The following is a 23795-nucleotide window of genomic DNA, read 5'->3' as shown; positions in this document are numbered from 1 at the left end:
CTTCCTTTAGCTTCTTGATTAATTTACTTGCCCTTTCAAAATGTCCTCTAATTCATTACAGCCTTCCTGGAATAGCTGTCTGGCTTCTCAACATGTGATATCAGATGTCCCATAAACAACAGGACTATTATATTAGAGCCGTGAATTAGATCCAAGCATCCCATTTCTCCCCAAGCCTATTAACTTGATGTTCTACAGGCAGAATCTCACTCAATTTGCCATTTACAGAATAACCTTCCCAGGTGTATCTTTCAAGTCCTTCCTGCTGCTCTGGATACCTCGGAAATCTGTATGTTGGGGAAAATCATCTGATGGGGTAATTCTGTTTCTTTTTTTTTTCTGTTTCCTTTTTTTTTCCCCCTAATGGATGAAAACTGGAAGGGATGAGGACACAGTGCCATCATTCATGACTGGACGACGCTTTTAAGAGAACTGGCTTCCTATGTGAGGTACAAAGAGTCCCTCATCGTGCAAAGCGATGAATATTTCTGAGCTTGAAATGACAAAACTGAGTGATCAAAAGGGTCGGGTATGGAGATCTTCCTGTTCTTCAACATTTTGCCATTAGTTACACAGTAAGGACAACTGTTTTTATGTGCAGAACTGTCACCAAACGTTCCCAGACGTGGTTGTTTAAATTACTGATGGCTTTCAGGATTAGGGGGAAAAAAAAATCAAAATGAAGACTCTTCTGTCTTCAACACACATGCAGAAAAGCAACAGATTCTAATTCAGAGGGTGGAGGGGCGCTCATATGTAACAGCAAGGCTGAGCGTATTTTCAATAAAAGTAAATTAAAAAATCACATCCCCACCTTCGTAGCATCTCTCAGTCTTGTCCTGAGAAAGAATGATGTATGTTAAATACATAAAAAGATAACACTAGTCAGACATAAAAAGCGCCCAGACAAATTTAAATGACCGTCATAATAAAGAATTTGCTCTTTTCTTTTTGTATTCTCCCTAGGCTTCTGTCAGTAAACTAGAATAAACATGTTATTAAAAGAGAATCAATAGAAGGCTTTAAAATATACACTACCACAAAAGGTCAAGCCCTGGGATCGATTTTAATATAACATTTTTGTGCAGTTTCCCAAAGGGTTCTTTTCTAATATTGTTCTTCATTTTTCTCTCACTTTGTTCCCTGACTGGTGAATGTGTTGTTCTTGTCTGTGAAACGCTGTCTGAGGCTGAGTTTGCTGAGTGTGTGTCATCCTATGACAAGCTGATAGAAAATGAAGAAGAAGAAGAAGAAAAAAAAAAACCCCCACCAAAAAAAAAGAAAAAATTTGAAGGTAGTGGGAGGAACAGATACAAGAGAGCATGAAGCAAAAGCAATATTCAACTCACAAAACATAATAGGAAAGCTGAAATTCAGAATAATCTGCCATCACAGGCCACCCTGGGCTTCCACCTCCCCCAGTTGCCCCAAGCGAGCATGGATTCCTAGGAGGCAGGAAAGCCAAGGAAAGCAGTTAAGTTCCGGTTTCAATCAAAAATTCTCATCATACCATGAAATGGATGCAAATTTTCAATATACAAATCCATGTGACTCCGGGTTCCTCTTGAACTTAAAGCAACAAACGTGCAAAAGAAAACCCGCTGTCATCAACAGGGTTCCTGGGGCATGAGGGGCACGAGGGCCAAGCCACAGGCTTCCCGACTTCTACCCCAACGTCAAGGCTCAAAGACAGACAGACCACGTTCTGGGTCAGTCTCAGAAATCCGGATGCACGACACAGTAAATGTTTTACATGTTCATAGTTACAACTTTTGAGAATGTTTTTGGTTGCCAATAAAAACAGTCCAAAGCCTAGATTATATACTCATAATGTCAGGTTTTTGTCTTTGTTTTACTTTTAGACAATACTAAGCAACTGTCTCAGGCTGTCGTTGTTCGGTCGCTAAGTCGTGTCTTTGTGACCCCATGGACTACAGCACTCCAAGCTTCCCTGTCCTTCACTGTCTCCTGGAGTTTGTTCAAATTCATGTTCATTGAGGACATGTCTCAGGACAAGAGAGAAAAGCAATTATTTTTGCCTAAGTCACCAGAAACCAAAGAAATTGTTTCCTCTGGAGTTAAAAATACAGTCCCAATATCAAAAAATGGACACCACCTCAGCCTGCTAGAACAGGGGATGTGAACTAAAGATGTTCCCTAAGAACCAAGAAAACCTGAAAAAGTGTTGGCAAAGAGGCTTGGGCTTGGAGTAATAGAGAACTGGGCTTAAATTCTGAGGCTGGCTTCTGTCAGTAACACAGCCATGGGCAAGGGATTTAGCCTCTCCTAGGGGCATCCTGCCGGAGAAGGCAATGGCACCCCACTCCAGTACTCTTGCCTGGAAAATCCCATGGACGGAGGAGCCTGGTAGGCTGCAGTCCATGGGGTCGCAAAGAGTCGGAAACGACTGAGCGACTTCACTTTCACTTTTCACTTTCATACATTGGAGAAGGAAATGGCAACCCACTCCACTGTTCTTGCCTGGAAAATCCCAGAGACAGAGGAGCCTGGTGGGCTGCCATCTATGGGGTCGCACAGAGTCGGACACGACTGAAGCGAATTAGCAGCAGCAGCAGGGGCATCCTGATTATAAAATAAACCCATAGACAGCACAGCTACACAACGAGTCTTTCCAGTCTAGTGTGGAGGAGACGGGTCACTCATCTTGGGGCCTGGGGGGAATGTGAGGGGCATCACCTTACAGGCCACTGACTAAAACCTAAGGCAAACCTCAGAAGGCTGCTGGTGAGTTCCAAGCACCTGAACCCAAACAGCGCCTGGTGAATAGTACGCAGTCATTCAGTGGTGGCCGGCTGTAGTCCTGTGATGATGCTCCTGCCTCTTTTTCCCTTTTGAACAAAGTCTATCCCATTTTAACCTGTTCACCACAACCATAAAGTACTGCTGTAATTTAGTGATGCTTTCTTGTTGACACTTAGCATATGACAATGAGTTTTGCCCTCACAGACCTTTATATTCCGGTGGAGGAAACAGTCAGTAAACAGATAAAAGTGCTCTGAAGAAATAAGACAGAGAAAAGGACAGCTAGAGTCAGAGGACAGGAAAGACGACGACTACAGAAAGCAAGGGAGGAAAGCCCCTCCGTGGGGTTGAGAAGAGCACTGAATAGTAAGAGGGAGTCAGCCACAAAAGTACAAGTATTCTAGGGAAAGAGTTGAACACGAGAACAACAGGTGTGGCAGCTGCGATAGCTAAAATGCTCAGTGGGAAGGTGGTAAGAGATGGGTCCCCAGGGTATACATAGAAAGGGCAGAGGAGGACCAGAAGATCTGGGGGGAGATCTGGATTTTATGCTAAATCTAGAGAAAAGCCATTAAAAATGATTTTAAAGAAATAAACTGCTGTGGTTAAGAATGCATCTTTTAATGCACATCAGCTCTGCCTTGTGGAGAGGAGGATCTGGGGGACAGGACTGGCTCCTGACATGGAGACTCTAACAGCTCACGTGAGAAGTGATAATGACAGCCCAGGATTTCTCAACCATAGCACTACTGACATGTGGGCCAAACCATCCTTCACTGTGGGGCACTGTCCTGTGCTGCAGGATGTTTAATAGCATCCCTGGACACCATCCATGAGACAGATGCCAGCAGAACCCTCCAAGTGGTGACCACCTTAAAGATCTCCAGATGTGGCCAAATGGCCCGTGGAGGTGGGGTTGAGAGGAGGGGGCAAAATGCCCCTCAGTTGAGAATCTATGGCTTAGACTAAGTAGGCATGGAAATGGTGAGAGGAATGAATCTGCAGTTATTTAAAAAGCAGAAACACGAAGGCAAGAAAGAAGGAGCCAGAATAACCAGTTATCAAATTTCTGACATGACTCTCGGTTTGTCAGACTAATGTCCAAGTTTTCAGTAGTTTGAGGGAAGTGTTTTCTAAGCCAAACCTACCTGGGGCTGCACAGACTAGCTAAGCTACAGAAACGTATGTGGAACAATGGCTTGGACTCCTTTTCTCTAAGTCTATAAAAACCAAATTGTACAACTGACAGGTATATTCATGAAGAAATATACAATTTCCAACACTTTATAGCAAAATCCACAGAAATATTAACTTTCACCCACTATTTGACAGTATTTTGACAGTTTTATTTCAAAATATCATCATGTGAATTAAAAAAAAAAAACTTTGAAAGTCCCTTGTGAATTCTTTTCATAACTAAATTCCTTATTTAATGAGCTCCACAATCAAGGTAAAACTTATTGTACTAAAACCTGAGAAACATACATCTTCAGTAAACCACATCAAAAGAGCCTTAGAGCGTTCAGACTAACATGTACTAGGAAGCATCCCTGTTGGGCCAGAAAACAAGTTGGCCTGTGAGATGCAACCAAGCAGAGGGATGAGGAGAGTGGTTTCAGGTTCCTGAGTGCAAAGGCTCACATCTCAACTCCTCCGCTTTCTGGGTTATGTGACTAGAAGCAGCCGCCTCATCTGTGAAGTGAGGGTACCAGCAGACTGGAAACAGCTGCATAGGGTAGGTGTGAGGATTAAATGATCATTACATGCAAAGTGCTCGGAGAGTCCTTGGAACAAAGGAAGTGTACAAAAACTGTTAGCTAATACTACTAATTATTATTAAATGTTACTGCTGTTAGTATTACTTCTCAGGTCACAGTCTTCTTAAGTGGTACATATCATCAGATTTTTAAGTCTATTCAAGATCTCCTTATTCTGCAAATAGAGGACATCATGGGGTGGGGGTGGGGGGGAACAAGTCCTACAACATTATTACTGCAATCTCATTTTGTTTAAAAAAAAACAAACTATATAAGGATATATTTCCCTTAGGGTATAATGTGTGAATTTTGGGGAGGAGGGAAGAGCAGAGTAATGGAGAACAGGGTAAACATGACTAACTTCTGATGCATGTATGTTCTCTGAATTTCTTTGATATATATTTCTTTTGTAATGGTTTTAAATAAATCAACATTATCCATGTATTTAGTAGTTTGAGGAATGAGTGACCTTCCTAGGTCAAACCTACCATATTCTGTAGCAATAATAAAAACTATAGAAACTGTTAGGTAATGGTTTTTAAACTAATAGACATTTCCCATATTAAATTAGTGGTCTCAAGTGACTTTTTTTGGTTTTGCTTTGATTTGGTTTGGTTTCAATCGATCAACCTCAGGAAAGCAAAACTGTAATCTATGGATTTTGAAAGGATTTTTGTTTTACTCTGATAATCATTAACAGAATGGTACTAGGAAATGAAGAATTTAAGAGATCTATTCTAAGAAGTTGTGAAGAAATTCAAATTTAAATCACTAACTGAAATACTTAAATGGCTAACATCTATTTTTATACCTTATTCTTGATGCCAAAAATCACTAAAATCATTTTAATGGAATAACTTGAGAAAATTTCCAAGTGAAATGGTTTCTGCCTGGAGGAATTACCCAGTGTATGTGTAAGGGAGCAACTGTAAAGGCATGTAACTAATAACTGCCGTGTGTAGCTGTACATCATTCAGTGGAGGAACTCCACACTTGAGTTCCAAAGTCACACTGTCCTAGTAGCTAGATTGTTTTCACTGATTTAAAAACATTAAGTTTGAAAAAAGGTGATGACTTCTCAAAATACCCTATCACATAAAAAGCAAATAAATGGTAAGGAAGACTACAAACCAAAACCCAACATGTCAAGCTATACAATGGATAACAAAGTATCAGTAAGAGAATGAGGCAAACCCTCTTAAAAAAGAAAAAAAAAAGGCTAAAGATGAATAGAGAAGTAGAAATGCAAAATGCTTTCTACTTCATGACCATCTATTAAAGGCAGCGCTGTGCCTCTTTATTGCTTCCCGCACAGGGGGAGGGCCTGATTGCTCCAGAGAGCTCCCAGGAGCACGGACTACTGGGCACTGCGTGCCTCCCTGAGCGGAAGCAGCCCTCACCTCCAAATCACGAGGCAGGCCCCCATCTGCTTCCAGACACCCCACCCTTGCTGTGCTCCAATCTTAAGCAAACAAGAAATTCAAATTGCCACCATCACTGAAAAGGTGGACACAGACCAGCATTTAACAGCGAGTTATAGCCTACGTGATTAAAGAATATTAACTTGAAACACAAACTCTCAAAAGATTCTGGTACTAAGATAAAGGAGGTTTTAAAAATACCGAGCGGCTGCACAGATCTAATAACTAGAAGCACACAGCTGAGGTCACTTTCAAGAGATCTTTTATTTACTAACGGTTTAGAGGTGAAAGCTCAAGTAAATGTTTGTTACCTCTTCCCACAACTGCAAATGAAAAATTTTAAAGGGAGTATTCCCTGTACACACAGCAACGTAGTACTGCAGGATGGTGGAGTGCATGAACTTGACGGAGACGTGGGTTCAAATCCCAGGCTCACCACTTATTAGATATGACTTTGGTAATTTCTTCTTCATCTCTCACTTATAGAGAGGGGATAACAGAGGTGTTGTGAGGATGAAATGAGTTAAAATATATAAAGTGCTCAGGAAATACAAGAATCCAACACCTGTTGCTTTAATTTTTTTTTTTTTTTTCATTTTAGTTGGACATATGGGTCCTGTACTCTGGAATGGTTTTCATAACATAATGTGACCCCAAGGTGTGTGTTCTATACGTATGTCATCTATAAACTGTGAGGAAAGTTTTCATCAAAGACAAATGACAACTGCTCTGCGTAAGAATAGGATGCAAAAGAATATGGGTTCTCGCAAAATATATATATATCAGAAACTTGAGATACTCTTTTTTTTAACAGTTTTCTCCAACTAGGAAAAGGGGACAGGGGATTACTTAAACATGAACGTGCCAATGGTTAGAAATATGACAATGTTGAGATAAAATTGACATCTGAACTATAACTATGTTGCCTGCACTCGTTCTCAGCTCAAGGCTCCACTGGCAAAGCTGCTGAGGTCAGAAGAGGAAGGGGAGGAGGGAGAAACACAACAGGCTTCTCCCCTTCCTCTTCTGACCTCAGCAGCTTTGCCAGTTTCTCCCCGGTTGCAGAGGGAGCTGCCAGACCTGCCTCTCATTCTGCTCCCCTCCTCCTAACAGGGCATTCATCACCAGCAGGCTCAGCAGATGGTTCCCCAGAAGGCTCGGGACTGAGGGTTCAGAGGGGTAAGGCCCAGCCTACGTGGGCCACTGTCCATAAGTACAGGCTTCTGGACTCAAGGAAGTGGACATCAGGCCTGCCCACTCACCTTCTGAAACGGAAACTGAACTGAGTCTATCCAACAAATGCTGTTTGGAAGAGAAAAGTTTACTCCTCACACATGAAATGTCCCAATCTGAGAGACTATTATCCTCACCACAAGTTTCTCTAAGCCCCCTGATTCCCAGGTCTCTGGGAAGGGGAAAGGAGGGGAAAATGGCTGACAGAGAGCTCTAAACCCCTTGTCCGAGCTATAACCAGATGGCACCAGGACCAGCTATTTATCGGAGTTCTGTCAGTCTCCTCTGAGTAAATGTTTACAGGGTGGTGAGAGGCAATGTGAGGCTCTCCTGGTGGCTCAGTGGTAAAGAATCTGCCTGCCAATGCAGGAGACGCGGGTCTAATCCCTGACCTGCGAAAATTCCCTGGAATAGGAAATGGCAGACCCACTCCAGTATTCCTGCCTAGGAAATCGCATGGACAGAGGAGCCTGGCGGGCCGCGGAACATGGGGTCACAAAGCAGCAGACACGACTGAACCACTGAGCACAAACAACGACCAAAGGCAACATGATTCTATCACCTCAGCAACAGAGGGCAGGGCTGTGGGGCAGGCGGCCCAAGACCGGCTTCCCCTGCTGACTGACAACCTTACAGATGTCTACTTGAGTCATCTGTTTTTATAAATCGGTGGTAACACTGATAAGAAACATTAACAGTTTATGTAAAGAATAATAAATGTTTTACAGAGTACATTACCACCCCTACTCTCCTAGACTGTTCTGGGTAACGGGGAAACTTCAGGAAGTACTCCTGCAACTACAGGGCACTCAAAAACCAGTTCCTAGAAATTTCCAAATGCAGAGACCCACTCTGGCACAAATTACTTCAAACACTTGCTTCATGAGAGAAAACACTGCAATTACTGTCAAAAGAAACATCTGAACAAGAAGTGGTTGAATATCAAGGCTGCTATTACATCCAATAAAAAAAAGGAGGGGTTACAGATTTCTGTGGCATGCTTGATTGATTCTAGTTTTCCAGGTTTAATATTCCTACATGTAAAAAAAAAAAAAAAAACAGACTGTCAAACAGAATTCAGAGTAGGAGTCTACAACAGCATAACATCAATAGGAAAGAAAACTGGATTTGGAAAAAGACGTAAAGAGATGTGAATAAAACATAGACTGGATAACCCAACCTTCTGTAATTGTTGGTTATAGAAAGCAGTTGTCTCTATTAAAAATAGAAAAGTGACACTTGGGAAAAAATAAAGATCAAAGTAGCAGATGGCTAAAGATTTCAATACCTAGTACATACACAGTACTTTCAATCATCCCCCAGTGAAAAGTACCGGGTGGCTAGGATGTGATCTATTTCATTCAGATGGAGTTAAGTCTTTATATTTAAGCAGAATGGAATAGAAAAGCAACACAACATACATTAAAAAAAAAAAAAAGCTTTAATGAGGTTAATAAAAAAATTAATCTAATACACTGGGATTTTTATATTATAGAAGGATCTCGTAAATATCAGAGCACACAAAGAAACAGTTTGCAGATAAAGCCAACCAACTGTCCACTGCCCCTACTGGAGCCAGACACTGGGAAATCTGTTCACATCACAGCAGTGTACGAACTGTAATCACTTTCTCTGCAAATACCTATAAATCAGATGGAGAAGGCAGTGGCACCCACTCCGGTACTCTTGCCTGGACAATCCCATGGACGGAGGAGCCTGATAGGCTGCACTCCATGGGGTCGCGAAGAGTCGGACACGACTGAGCGACTTCACTTTCACTTTTCTCTTTCCTGCACTGGAGAAGGAAATGGCAACCCACTCCAGTATTCTTGCCTGGAGAATCCTAGGGACGGTGGAGCCTGGTGGGCTGCCGTCTATGGGGTCGCACAGAGTCGGACACGACTGAAGCGACTTAGCATAGCATAGCATAGCATAAATCAGAAGTGAGATTCACTGCCTGTGACTGCTAACTCATCTTTTCAGGTCCCTTACAAACCATATTTTTATGATAAAAAGAGATTGATAAATATTAGTAATCAACAGAACTTACTCCCTGAAAGTGGCTTTATTTTTTAATTACTATATACCTAGAGATTACTTGCAGGTTGGAGGTATGTAATTTCATAATAACAACTGTGTAATATGTGCTGATGACTAGAAAATGGCATTTAATTTCTCAAGTAATTAAAACTGGGGTAAAATCTCAACCGACATTCATCCAAAAGCAGCATCAAACAATCTTGGTGGATCTACAGCTAGTTACAACATCAAGTAGCTATTCCCTTTCTTCTTGATTTCTTGAAAAAGGTTATTAAAATGAAGGCAACTTTCACTTGTCTTCATAGGTACAAAGGTGAAATTCAAATACCAAAGGTCAGAGGTCAGATGCAGTCGCATTCTTCTTGCTGTCAGAGACTGACTTTTGGAGGTACGGCAAAAGAGAGAAGCAAATCACATTTTAAAAGTCTATACTCAAACTGTAGCACATTGCGTCCTTGCTATATTGGCCTGCTCTAGCTGCAACACAATACGATCAGCTATAATCCCAAACACACAGAGTATCACAGAAAAACAAGCTGCTGACACGGGCATTTAATTTGCTCTTGATTCCCAATACACCAGGCAACTATTCCATCCATTAGGTGTTGTCATAAGCAAAACTACGATTCCAGATTAGACCCAGTGATTTTACTGTGTGCACTAAATCTATATCAGTGATTTTGGAGGGCATCAAATCACTCAACAGTCTCATAAAACAGAATCAGATCTAAGATGAATTGAGATTCCACATGTAAATGTGTTTTACAAATGAGAATAGAACATATACAGCATGCTCATAATCAGCTGTGTCGTCACTGTGACCCTAGTAGAAACCTTTTCCTCGAAAGCAACTTTTAATTAGGCTGTATCTGCCTATTAAAGAAGCGGAGACTTAGATAAACAAGCTCCAACTGTATAGCACAGGGAACTATATTCAATACCCTGTGATAAACCAAACGGAAACAAATATAAAAAAGAATGTGTACATATATATGCATGTAACTGAATCACTTTGCTGTGTAGCATAAATTAATATATTATAAATCAACTATACTTCAATTTAAAAAATAAATAGGGCTTTTCTGGCGGTCCAGTGGTTAATCATCTGCTTCACAATGCAGGCGACACCAGCTTGATCCCTGGCTGGGGAAGTTCCCACATCCCTCGGAGCAACTAAGCCTGTGCATCACAACTATTGAGCCTGTGCTCCAAAGCCTAGGAGCTGCAACGACTGAGCCCACGCGCCACAAGCACTGAAGTCCACGTGCCCTCAGAGCCCGTGCTCCATGAGAAGTCACTACACTGTGAGAAGCCCGCGCACTGCAACCAAAGTGGCCCTGATCACCTCCACCAGACCCAGCACAACAAGGAAAACCAGCAGAGCCAAAACTAAAATTTAAAAAAATAAAATTCTCTAAATAAGTTAAAAGTAAGGAAGTGGAAATTTTAAGGACTCCAATACACTTTAAAATACCTTCAGTGTAAATGATTCTCAGTGTGTGGCGTGACCCGTCAGAGATGCTGTAAAAGGGTTTCTGCATTAGGTAGGACGTGAGGCAGACACTCAAGAAATCATTTCCAACCTAACAGAGGTTACGGTCTACAGTGTTTGCAGACTGTCCTGATGAAATACATTCTAGGATCCCATCTGTCCAGTTTCCACATGCCTGAAAGCATCTCACACTTACATTCTGCCAATCTGTCCTGAGCAGTTGTCATAGCTTGCGCAGAAGCATCAAAATTTGTAAAAACTGGTTTTCAGCAGCCTGGAAAAATCCCAGGAACGACAGCAGGAGGCTGTTGTCGTCATCAAGGTTCTGATGGCACAGAATATGACACTATGTAGAAAAATACAGACATCAAGACCCCAAGCCACAGAGCGATTTAGAAGAATCAGACCAATGTGAACAAGTTTTGAGAATCCCTTACTTAACCTTGAGTTTCTCACTATTAGCACTATTCACATTCTGGGCCAGATAATTCTTGTGTGCTTTTGGGAGTTTGGGGGGAGTAGCCTGTGCATTACAGAATGTTTAGCAGTATCCCTGGCCTCTACCCACTAGAGACCAGTGGGTAGCTAACTAGCTACCTAACTAGCTGTGACAGCCAAAAATGTCCCCAGACATTTTCACATATCCCCTGGAAACCAAAATCTCCCCTAGTTGACAACACTGCCTTAACCTATTTATTTTCCTCACATTTTCCTTTTCATGAACACACAGGTGATAGCTTTTTAAAAACTCAAAGTCAATCTTAATGAGCTCTTTCAATAAGAAAAGTCTAAGAGATATTAACTACTGTGTTATTATCTGCAACTATTTTTTTCTTAGCGGTATACCAAATACAACGCTTCTTAAAAATTAACAGCATCTTCCATTCAATGAAATTCAGCCACACACCATCCTTTCCCCTTTATTATGGAACCATCATCCAGGGGAATTACTTCTTCCCCACTGTGTAAAGCTTTAAGTAGTACCCAGTTCTTCCCTACCTACTGGTTCTCTAGTCTTCCTGAACTATCTAATATGCTTCTAAAAATTTCCTTGCTTCCCAAGTTGGCCAGAGTTAAGTTCCAGTCTTTCAACCAAAAAAAAAAACTAACTGAAATGAAGCTAGGCTGACAGAAGATATTTCAGAGTAGTTCCCTGCCACAAAATTCACCAACTTATTAAAAACATTTGTGCTTCTCCATACCACTCACCACAATGGTAGAGTGAATAGGATACAGATGAAACAAAAATTGTTGAAACAGTGTCACGGGGACTCACTGTACTCTTCTGTTTTTGAAGGTGCTTTAAACTGTCCATAATAAAAAAGCTAAAGATGATTAATATCCTACAAAGAAAAAGATCACAACGGAAGTCATTTCCAAAGTCCTTTCTGCGTATGTTGGATTGTGTCTGTGTCCCAGTCTTAAGCACTCAGGAACTCAGCCACAGTTATGCGTGCATTTGGGGTGAAAACAGAAGACGTGGTAAGCCAAGGATGTGCAAGTGACGATCCAAAGGCACAAGGAACCATTCTCAAGACTTCATTCAATTAAGGCAATAGGTACAGTCATCTATAAATTCTGTGCTTCTCTAAAAAAGATGCTTTTAAAAGATGACACTGAAAACCTTCTTAATGCTTTTTCTGAAGTTTCTTCTCTGGTTGATAAAAGAAAGAAAATAATAGCTATTGACTCTTATAAGAACTATTATACAGATAAACACACACTTTTTGCCAAGATTTGACAGCTGGAAGTTTTCATGAAGAAGGTTTCAAACAAAACATTTTGTTAAAAGAGAGAGGGGGGGAAAAAATGCTGTACCACCCTCTACTCTCCTTAAAAGTGACAGAAAATAAATTCTTTATCAATAGTCATTTGTCCCAGGTTACAGCTAAGCTGCCAACCCTAGTCCACGTGAGAGATGAAAGCGGCTCTCACTGACACCTTTTATCCACCTCACCTGCCCTTTATCTTTCACAGAACAGGGAGAGCAGATGGGCGCTAAGTGACAGAGGCGGGAAAAACCACCACAGCTAGAATTGTTGTAACAACAGCCGGTACCATAGTAGAAGAAAAGAAGACAAAAAACTTCTATGTGAAAAACGTAAGCAAAGTAAATACGAAGGTCTAACCCAAAAACTCCTAATTAAAATAAAATTCAATTAAAAATAATAAAATTTCAAAGACAAGGAATTCTACCATAACACGCTGATTTTCTCTGCTTCTTAAAGAAAATGGTCTGAAATGTTTTTGAATAAACTTCACTGTGTAATTATATACTCCATCAACCTAACCCCAATTAAATAATTAAAAAGGGCTGTATAGGAAACTATTGAAATATGCGTAAACCCTTTTAGCAGTACTAATTACATCTTGATTTTTTAAATCCTAAGCCATGAGTCTTCTCTATTTCCTGAGAAAATGGTGGTATAAACTAAAACTCATGTCCTGTCCCACACATTTCAGGCAAATTGGACCTAGCGTACCAAGCACTCCATCAAAAGAGAAGAAATATTAGAAAATACTTCATAAACTCACTTTAGATATGAAATATTTAAGGGCCAATGAGGTTAAATTATATGCGAAAGGTCCTATAGGACTTCCCTCGTAGCTCAGTCAGTAAAGAATCTTCCTCCAATGCAGGAGAACCAGGTTTGATTCCTGGGTTGCAAAGATTCCCTGGAGAAGGAAATGGCAACCACTCCAGTACTCCAGTATTCTTGCCTGGAGAATCCCATGGACAGAGGAGCCTGGCAGGCTACAGTCCATAGGGTTGCAAGAATCAGACAGAAAGCGACTAAACCACCACCACCTATAGCCAACGAAGACTAGATTTACCAATTCAAAGATTCTTTACATTTAGCTCTCTTCAAGCAAACTAGTGAAGCAGTCCAAAACAAATACACACACTCAGAAACACACACAAAATCTACTGGTAGTAGTACTCACAAACCATCTACTGGTAGTAGTCATTGTGCATGTGGAAGATATTCACATGATCACAGAATAATAATGCTTTGTGCCGTATGCAAATTTCAGAAACAGCACAGAAGGGAAGCACTTGACTACTGCGGATTAAAATGTATTCACATATTTTTATGAATAAGCAACTATACTTTAAAGTATAGTTTATACTTTATGTAACTATACTTTATACTTTAAAACGGAGAAGGCAATGGCAAGCCACTCCAGTACTCTTGCCTAGAAAATCCCATGGATGGAGGAGCCTGGTAGGCTGCAGTCCATGGGGTCGCTAGGAGTCGGACGCAACTGAGCGACTTCTCTTTCACTTTTCACTTTCACACAATGGAGAAGGCAATGGCAACCCACTCCAGTGTTCTTGCCTGGAGAATCCCAGGGATGGCAGAGCCTGGTGGGCTGCCGTCTATGGGGTCGCACAGAGTCGGACACAATTGAAGCGACTTAGCAGCGGCAGCAGCAGCAGCATACTTTAAAAAGTACAACTTTTACCCCCAGGGCTTCCCTGGTGGCTCAGTGGTAAAGAATCCATGGCCAATGCAAGAGATGCAGATTTGATCCCTGGGTTGGGAAGACACCCTGGAGAAGGAAATGGCAACCCACTCTAGTATTTCTGCCTGGAGAAATCCTATGGACAGAGGAGCCTGGCTACAGTCCATGGCGCTGCTTTACCCACAAAAAACCATCTACATTGTTTCAAATACTGTGTTCAGTTTACAGCTTTTCAACATCTTTTTGAATCAGAATGTAAGATCTACTTGAGCATCTAATATTCCATGATGGGTACGTGCCATAATTCATTCATCCAGTCTCCCATGACAGGCACATGGACTGCTTCCAGTTTTTTATTACAAGAACTTCAATGAACTCTTTCAGCTGCTACTGCTAGTAGAAGTAGTCCTAAAGACAACAATAAAATAGAAGTATGTACACAGAAAAAAGGCTAGAGGAGTGAAATGTGATGATCTTAATAGAATGAAATTATGGAGGATTTTGTTTTTTCAACCTTACACATCTGTAAAGTCTTTGAATTTTTAAGTGAGCATACTGAACAGAACTGATTACTAATTAACCCTATTTATTAACATGGGTACTATCTATGACATTCATTATTAGCTACAATATTGTTAACCTTAATACCCATAGTTCAGTTCAGTCACTTAGTCGTGTCTGACTCTTTGTGACCCCATGGACTGCAGCACACCAGGCTTCCCTGTCCATCACCAACTTCTGGAGCTTGCTCAAACTCATGTCCATCAAGTGGGTGACACCATTCAACCATCTCATCCTCTGTTGTCCCCATCTCCTCACGCCTTCACTCCTTCCCAGCATCAGGGTCTTTTCAAATGAGTCCATTCTTCGCATCAGGTGACCAAAGTATTGGAGTTTCAGCTTCAGCATCAGTCCTTTTAATGAATATTCAGGGCTGATTTCCTTTAGGATAGACTGGTTGGATCTCCTTGCAGTCCAAAGGACTCTCAAGAGTCTTCTCCAACACCACAGTTCAAAAGCATCAATTCTTTGGTGCTCAGCTTTCTTTATGGTCCAACTCTCACATCCATACATGACTACTGGAAAAACCATAGCCTTGACTAGATGAACCTTTGTCCACAAAGTAATGTCTCTGCTTTTTAATATGCTGTCTAGATTGGTCATAGCTTTTCTTCCAAGGAGCAAGTATCTCAACTTCATGGCTGCAGTCACCATCTGCAGTGATTTTGGAGCCCAAAAAAATAAAGTCTCTCACTGTTTCCATTGTTTCCCCATCTATTTTCCATGAAGTGATGGGACCAGATGCCATGATCTTTGTTTTTTGAATGTTGAGTTTTCAGCCAGCTTTTTCACTCTCCTCTTTCACTTCCATCAAGAGGCTCTTTAGTTCTTTGCTTTCTGTCCATAAACGTGGTGTCATCTGCATATCTGAGGTTATTGATATTTCTCCCAGCAATATTAATTCCAGCTTGTGCTTCATCCAGTCTAGCATTTCGCATGATGTACTCTGCATATAGGTAAAAGAAGCAGGGTGGCAATATACAGCTGTGATGTACTCCTTTCCCAATTTGGAACCAGTCTGTTGTTCCATGTCCGATCCTAAATGTTGCTTCTTCACCTGTATACAGATTTCTCAGGTGGCAGGGAAGGAGGTCTGGTACTCCCATCTCTTGAAGAATTTTCGACAGTTTGTTGTGATCCACACAGTCAAAGGCCGTGGAGTAGTCAATAAAGCAGAAGTAAATGTTCTTCTGGAACTCTTGTGCTTTTTCAATGATCCATCAGATACTGGCAATACCCATAGCAGATAATGTAATTTTCTATCAAAAATACATTCATTAAAAGAATCTAGCCTGAGAAATGCCAGAAGAATCCTCAAAAACTATTTTTCACATACTGAAAAACCAAGGCTCAGTTATTCATGCAACTGAGAACAACACAAGAGATAAAATGGTGACTTACAATTCAGTTTGGGAAAGGGATAACCTAGGGCTTTAACAAGCACAGTCCAAAACCAAAAAGAGCCACATCCATTTATGTTCAGCACATTCTGAAGTCGAGCTAGACACCGATGATGAGTCTCTTTATAATCACTCCTCTCCAAAAGCATTTCATAATTATGACAGGTCCACCAAAATCTGTCTCAAACACCATGAAACTCACCGTTTCTGATTTTCAGATTCTTTCTTGGCCTGCTCCAATGCCAGTTCCTCAGCCACTCTTCTTTTCAATTCTTCATCAGAAACTAAAATCAACAAAGAAGGGAAAAAGATACAATAAGTGACTTCTTTAAACAAAAGCATGAGAATACTCAGGAAGATGAAACTGAGACTAGATCTTAATGGGCAAAGTTCTGCCAGCTGGTCAGTATCTCCTTGGAACCACCTAAGCACTGTGGAAAAGACCAATTAGTGCACTTCAGAAGTAATTTAATCAAGAGCTCTCTGGCGACCTAGAAATCTCCATACCTGCCAAAAGTTATAATAAACTCAAGGAGCTGCTTACTGCCCAGTGGGGACTGAGCCATTAAGTACAAATTCTTTAAAATGATGTCCTACCACTAAAGTCTGACAATTGCATAGAGAAAGAGGAGAGGCTGCAAGGAAGGGACTTCAGAGAAGAAAATGACATCAAAACATTCCCACTTTGATAACTGAACATTTTAAAAAATCACTTATTAGAGAAATAAAATCATGTGTGGTTAAATTCACTTATCCATGATTTATGAAAAAGGAATTCACTGACTCATGAAAATGTTAAAACCATATTTTTTGGAAAACGTGTCCTTCAAATTCAAGTCCCAACAATTGGAGAGAGAGACACAGAACAGTGCTGAGAACACAGCTGGAGCTTTCTAAGTACCTGGTGACTTGACTTGAAACAGCTGGTCTTTCCAATTAAATGATTTTGTACAATATGTTTTGTAAGAGTCTTACAGCTATGACAGCAAATAAATTGACAAATTTTATATACTCTTTAAGAGCCCTCCCTAAGAAATAAGCAAGGACTATTTCCTCTTCACTACCCAAAAACCCACTACCCAAAACTATGACCAAGAAAGCACCAGAAACATTTAAACTCTAGGAATACACACAGGACCTCACCCAGGATTTCAACTGGTTGAGCCTATTAGATGGAAACTAGACAGTACTGTCTCTGCTCTTTGATGACATTTTATTTGATAATCTTGATATTATAACAACCTTGCCTTAGGAAATACGCAAAAATTTAGCTGACACTGGGTAACAGCAAGAAAAGAAAATATATGAAAGCTCTTAAGGATGTTTTCTGTTAATTGTGGACTATCAGAAAATAGCAATATCAAAGGACATCATCAAGAAAGTGAAAAGACAACCCACAGAATGGGGAAAAATACTGGCAAATCATATAGCTGTTGAGGTGCTTGTATCCAGAATATAAAAGAACACTTACAACAGAACTGAACAATAAAATGGTAACATAACTAAAAATGGGCAAAGGACATAAACAGGCATTTCTCTAAAGAAGATACACAAATGGCCAATAACTGCATGAAAAATCACTCAATAGTATCCATCATTAGGGAAATGCAAACCAAAGCCACGTGATTTACCAATTCAAACTTAATCAAAAAGACAATTAACAGGGGTTAGTGAGAATGTGGAGAAACTGAAACCTGCATATTAATACACTGCTGGTGGGAATGTAAAATAATGCAGTCAGTATAAAAATAGTTTGGCAGCTTCTCAAGATGCTAAACAGTTACCATATTACGCAGCAATTCCACTGTTAGATACCGTGTATAACCAAGAGAACTGAAAACATGTCTACACAAAAACTTCTAGATGAATATTTATGGCAGCATTATTCATAATATCCCAAAAGTGAAGACAATCTAAATGCTCATCAACTGATGGATGGATAAACAAATGTAGTATATCCATTCAGTGTGATATTATCCAATCATAAATAGTTATGAAGTACTAATACGTGCTACAACATGAATAAATCTTGAAAAAATGCTAAGTGAAAGAAGTCAGACACAAAGGTCATGTATTGTACATGGCCATTGATATGAAATGTCTAGAAAAGGCAAACCTGCAGATGCAGAAAGTAGGTGAGTAGTTGTCTGGGGCAGGGGAGTGGGGGCATGGAGAGTGACAGCTAAGGGGGTATAGGATTTCTTTGGGGGTATTGAACATGTTCTAAACTAGACTGTAAGATGGTTGCACAATCTGCAAATACTAAAAATTAGTGAACTGTACACTTTAATGAGTGAATAGTACAATATGTTAAATGTCTCTCAATAAAGCTGAGAAAAGAATATACTATAAATGAAAAGAAGGATGGACAAGGAACCAGAGAAAGATGTACGGACTAGCTGAGGTTTGATCCCAGTTTGCCCATCAGCAACTTGGGAGACCCTGGGCAAGTTACTAGCCTCTCTGGGCAGTTTTCTCAAGAAGTTGCTCTCAAACGGACATTCTCCATTAGAACTATATATATATATATATATATGTATGTGTGTGTGCGTGTGTGTGTGTGTATACACACACATATATACACACACACACATATATATATACACAAACTATTCTGCTGTTTGCCATTCTTCTACTTGGTAGTCTAAAGTGTGAGACAAGTCTCTGTTTTGAAAAAGTCATCCAAAACAAAAACTTTTTAAGAAACTAAAAAAGAAATTGTTTGATTCAGGCAAATCTTAAGATATTTTTTCGTTTTCTTTTCCAGCACTAAGAGTTTAAAACAATACAAAACCCAGCAGAGAAATTACAGACAGTAATGGCTCGTCAAGGAGTCTGGATAGACTTTGTCTTTTTATCAGCCAGGCTTTAGGTCAATCAGCTAACCTAGCTGAGTTTTGATTTCCTCATCCAAAAACAAGACCGGGTAGGTTACATAGATGTCAGCTGGCTATGAAGTTCCAGGCTATGCCCACCACAAGGTGATGGTTTTCACGGTTTCCTCGCCCTCTTATCACCAAGCAAAACAACGTGACACAGTTTTTCAAGTTGTCCACAGCTGGTAGCTCTATTAGTAGCAAACATTGAGACACATATTTAACCCAGTTAGTACTACCCGATGAAACTATACTCTGAAGTGTAGTATATCAGTTTGGGTCAGTGCACAGTCAGACCACGTGTAAAATCACACAAATCTGCCAGGATAATCAAATTATCACAGCAAAATTTTTCTCAGGCAAAATTCAATCAAATTCTTGATCACAATTCAGCTGAATTTCACTCAACAGAACTAGGCTTTGGTAAGACCTTGGTATACCAGGTCTAAGCATGAAGCAGTGAGATCAATCTTCTAGGGGAGCTGATCCAACATGTCCTCACAGTGCACTATAAGGACAGTGCACAGTCAAAGCTCTGGTGTTTCCAATAGTCATGGATGGATGTAACAGTTAGATCATAAGAAGGCTGAGCGCCAAAGAAGTGATGGTTTTGACTTGTGGTGTTGGAGAAGACTCTTGAGAGTCCCTTGGACTGCAAGGAGATCAAACCAGTCAATGCTAAAGGAAATCAACCCTGAATATTCACTGGAAGGACTGATGCTGAAGATCCAGTACTTTGGCTACCTGATGTGAAGAACTGACTCATTAGAAAAGACCCTGATACTGGGAAAGATTGAAGAGCACATCGAGAAGGGAGTAGCAGAGCATGAGACAGTGAAACAGCATCACCGATTCAATGGACATGAATTTGAACAAAGTCTGGGAGATAGTGGACGACAGAGGAGCCTAGCAGGCTGCAGTTCATGGAGTCACAAAGAGTCAGACATGACTTAGCAGGTGAACAACCATGAATGCCTCTCACATAGGGGCTTCCTACCAGGGGAAAAGCCAAATTCAGCAGTGAGTTTTTCATGATGCTGTGATAAACCTCAAAGAGAATGGTGAGGACTCCATTTCCAAATGATGGCCAGGTTGGGGGCTGGGAAACCATCCATGCCAAGAGAGACTGTAGAGAAGGAAGTGCAGAAGGCTTGTCTGCCAAGCCACCTGCCGTGGGTGAGGTGGTAAATAGATGGAAAGTGGTGCAATCACCTAGGTAGGCCACAGGTGGAGGGAGAAAGGTGAGAGGAGGAAGCACCAGAGATGCAAAAGGCAGGGATGCTCCCGAAGCCACTGAAGAAGACACGCCCAAGGGACCGGCTAGTTCCATCACTTCTGGTCAGTCAAAGCACGGCTGTCTCTTTAATGCCATAGCTATTCCTGGAAAAGACACACACACACACACACACACACCCCTTTTGGGTCCCAAGTTCAAGGTCACAGCTGAAAAAGTAATTACTTTAGCTACAATGGAGAATTTAAAATAACAAAAGATAAAACATGACCAAGCATAAAGTTTAAAATCTAAAATAGCAATTCAAAGCCCAGGCAGGAAAATAAACTGGTGTGGTAATGGGTTTTGAGCAAATCTAAGTTTCATGTTATTTGTTTTTAAATCAACAGAATACAGAAAGCAACAATACATTTCTTCTAGGTAGATAGGTCCAAAGTGCATGAGGGAAAACAGATACACCATTTGGAGACCACTATTTAAAATGGCCTTTCTGAAAACACTCTTTTCAGCTTCAGGATCTAAACATTTTCTCAAATAAAACTGTTATTAAACTAAAAGGTCAGTGTTTCAGGATGGACTACTTGAACAGAAGCACAGGAAAGGCCAACTTTGCCTACTAGCACAGTGAGTTTCCAAGCAGATCTTTGGGGACTGGCAAAGTTTGTGAAATGAGAAAAAGTAAAAATGAGAAATTTTCAAACCATATACATCAGATTTGCCAGGCAAATCTGCAAAACTAGTTCAGACTCAGTAAGTAGGGTTCCAAAGCTTTCATATACATTTCTCACTTTCCTTTTAAAATGTATTAAGACAAAAGGATGCTTTCTTCACATACTTGTAACTCATGGACTTGGTAAAATGTTCTCAGAAACCACTTTAATTTTTTTCTCAATGGCAAATGTATCCTAATAAACACAAAGACTGGCATTTTTGTCAATTAGTTATACATGATATGACACTGACCACAAAATATGTGAGAAAAAGTCAAGCATTACAACTGCTTGGTGTCTGCCCTAAACCCTTTATTTGAAATTACTATTGAAAGTAAGAAGTATCTGAATTAAAAACAACTCAAATTTATGCTTGCTTTAGGTAAACAGCATTCTAAAAAAGAAAATGTTTTGGTTAGTCCAAAGATTCTTCTTTACTGACCACCTAGCAAACTTTTGTCCCTCTTAGCCATGTTCTAAATTACTAAATTAAATTAATAAATTCTAAGAATTTCTAACTTGGGGATCAAATAACAAACTCCTAACCTTATACTACTTGATTCTTAGTATTCTCAGGAACTGTGGATACCACGGTCTTAATTCTGAGAGAAAGAGCAGCATAAATTTCTTACACTTCACTTGTCTTCTATGTTGCATGACAATGTCCTAATTCTCTGTTAAATGTGGTTAAATGTGGGGTAGAGAGGGATGGGGTAGAGGAGATGGAACTCTACAAATATATTTAAGATAGTTCCCTGAATGATGAACAGAAATGACTCCAAAAGACAAAATGTCGTTATGAATGGCTCATCAAGCCGTAACACAATAGCTTATGTCATGAAAACACAAGACTAAAAATACAACCATGATTTGACTTACACAGATTCCCTGGATCTCAAGGAACATACCAATTTCCTTTTGCAACTGTTTCCACTATGACTTTCCCTTTCCTTCATTTTCTTAACATAACCCTTACATTATAATTCCCTCCTCAATTACAGTATTTCTGAAACAATCTCCATAAGTTACTTAATAAAAATTATGGCTTTTCTCTTAGAGAAATGTCAGGTCCTTTGGGATTTTTCCTTTATTCCATTTCTATTTCTGGTCTTACCATTTGCTGATATGTATCATATCCAATTTTATAAAGCCTATTATTTTCATATGCTAGTTTAAAAACACCAAAGAGAACTATGGCGGTCTACTCTCAGAAGGAAATAAATGTATGTAATTGCATAACACAAGCAGCAGATTTTAGATAAACACTGACTCTGCCAGGATTGAGATAGCTGAGCCAAAGCTAACACCATAAAATACAGCCAAATTAAATTTTCAGCTCCATAGAAATATCCATTAATCTTATTATTTCAATAAATTCATTAATATAAAAAGAGCACTGATTGTTTAAAAAATAATAATGGAAGCATCCATGCAATCAATGAAATACAACACAGAGTGTATCAGGAGTAAATGACTCACAGCATGGGCTGCAGGATAAATCTTGTCACGCTCCTTATCTTATAAAAGGTACAGGGTTTGATTAGAAGAGTCAAAAGATGGCTACAATAAATCTCCGGGGTTAGAAAGAAACACGTAACAGTGTGCCATTATCCATTTGTGGCACCATCTAGTTAGCAGACAAACCTGATTTAAGCACACACACACACGGAGTGTTAAATGTGATGATAAGCTGACAGTAACGTTCACCATCACCTTAAGGGTAATGTAACCTAGGACTGACTTCAAGAAATGCCATTTGTCTAGATACCTGGCCGGGTAACTGAGGCCACATATACATCAAAGCTAATGACGACGTTGGAAGGAAAATCCTTAACTGCACTTTCAGAACCATAAATATCGAATCAGAAGGTACAATGTCACAAAGAGTTTGGCAACCTAAACATCAACTGCATCAAGTTAATGGCTTATTTTGCAGTATTACTGCTCCATGAGGATTTATATGCTTTCGTAAATTTCTAATCTGAATGGCATAATATGCAAATAATGTTCATTTTATTGTTTGCCTCACAACAAGCACTCCTGGAAACCAGCTCCATGCTCCATTCTATGTGAAAACAAACATCCGTACGGGCTGCAGACGCTGTATAGCTGCAGAAAGGCTCATCACTCATATTCTACGGTCTCCACATTTTTAAGACAATTCATAAACCAGTATTGAGAATCAGATATACCTAGTATTTCATGTCTTAATATTCTGAATAATAGTTGCAAAATCTCACACAGCCTCTAGGAAAATAAGATCTATAATTTAAATTAAAAAATAATAATTACCTCTGGATATTGCTTTTTGATGCATAGCTTAATTTTTTTGTCTGTTTCACAAATGGATGTATTTTGTTCACTGGGGATAAAACTATAAATTCAGCAGCGTTAAACCTCCAACCCCAAATGCAGTACCAAAACCACCCAAACCTTTTCCTGTTTCTTTACAATAGTCCTGAGTGTGGCCACATTCAAAGGCTTCTCCATAAAGATCCGTGACACACAAAGAGGACCAAGCTGGATGTAAAGGCGGTTCCCGTCTATTCTGGCTTTGCCATAATGCGTTTTTGTGACTTTGTTCAAAAACACGTCATTGCTTTAGGTCAAAGCTGTCTCCTCTGTAAAATGAGAACCCAAGCTAGAAACTCTCCAACAGCCTTCCCCTTAACACGGCTGTGTTAAATGAGAGCCTGACAAGACCGAATTCATGCTTGAGCCTCCATTTCCCCAAAAAGCCCCAAACCGGAAGGTGAAAGAACAAAGGTTCTACCGCTGACAACATATACTGCCAACTGTTCCCCTGAACTGACGTTCCGCTCACTTGGGACAACTGTCTA

At 40.1% G+C, this 23795-nt stretch overlaps 1 protein-coding gene across 1 annotated transcript in view; it reads right to left on the bottom strand.

Annotated features, from left to right (window-relative positions):
• The window catches only part of CHCHD3 (coiled-coil-helix-coiled-coil-helix domain containing 3), a gene marked incomplete at its 5' end in the record, with an annotated part of 295128 nt that overhangs the window by 214610 nt on the left and 56723 nt on the right, over positions 1-23795 (bottom strand). The window contains one exon of the mRNA XM_010831751.1: positions 16338-16419. Coding sequence (XP_010830053.1) covers positions 16338-16419 — 82 coding nt within the window. The remainder of the gene's footprint in view (positions 1-16337; positions 16420-23795) is intronic.

This window comes from Bison bison, unplaced genomic scaffold (assembly GCF_000754665.1).
Source record: "Bison bison bison isolate TAMUID 2011002044 unplaced genomic scaffold, Bison_UMD1.0 scf7180017864530, whole genome shotgun sequence".
In the NCBI taxonomy this organism is placed as follows: domain Eukaryota; kingdom Metazoa; phylum Chordata; class Mammalia; order Artiodactyla; family Bovidae; genus Bison; species Bison bison.
This window is presented reverse-complemented; position numbering and strand designations above follow the sequence as displayed.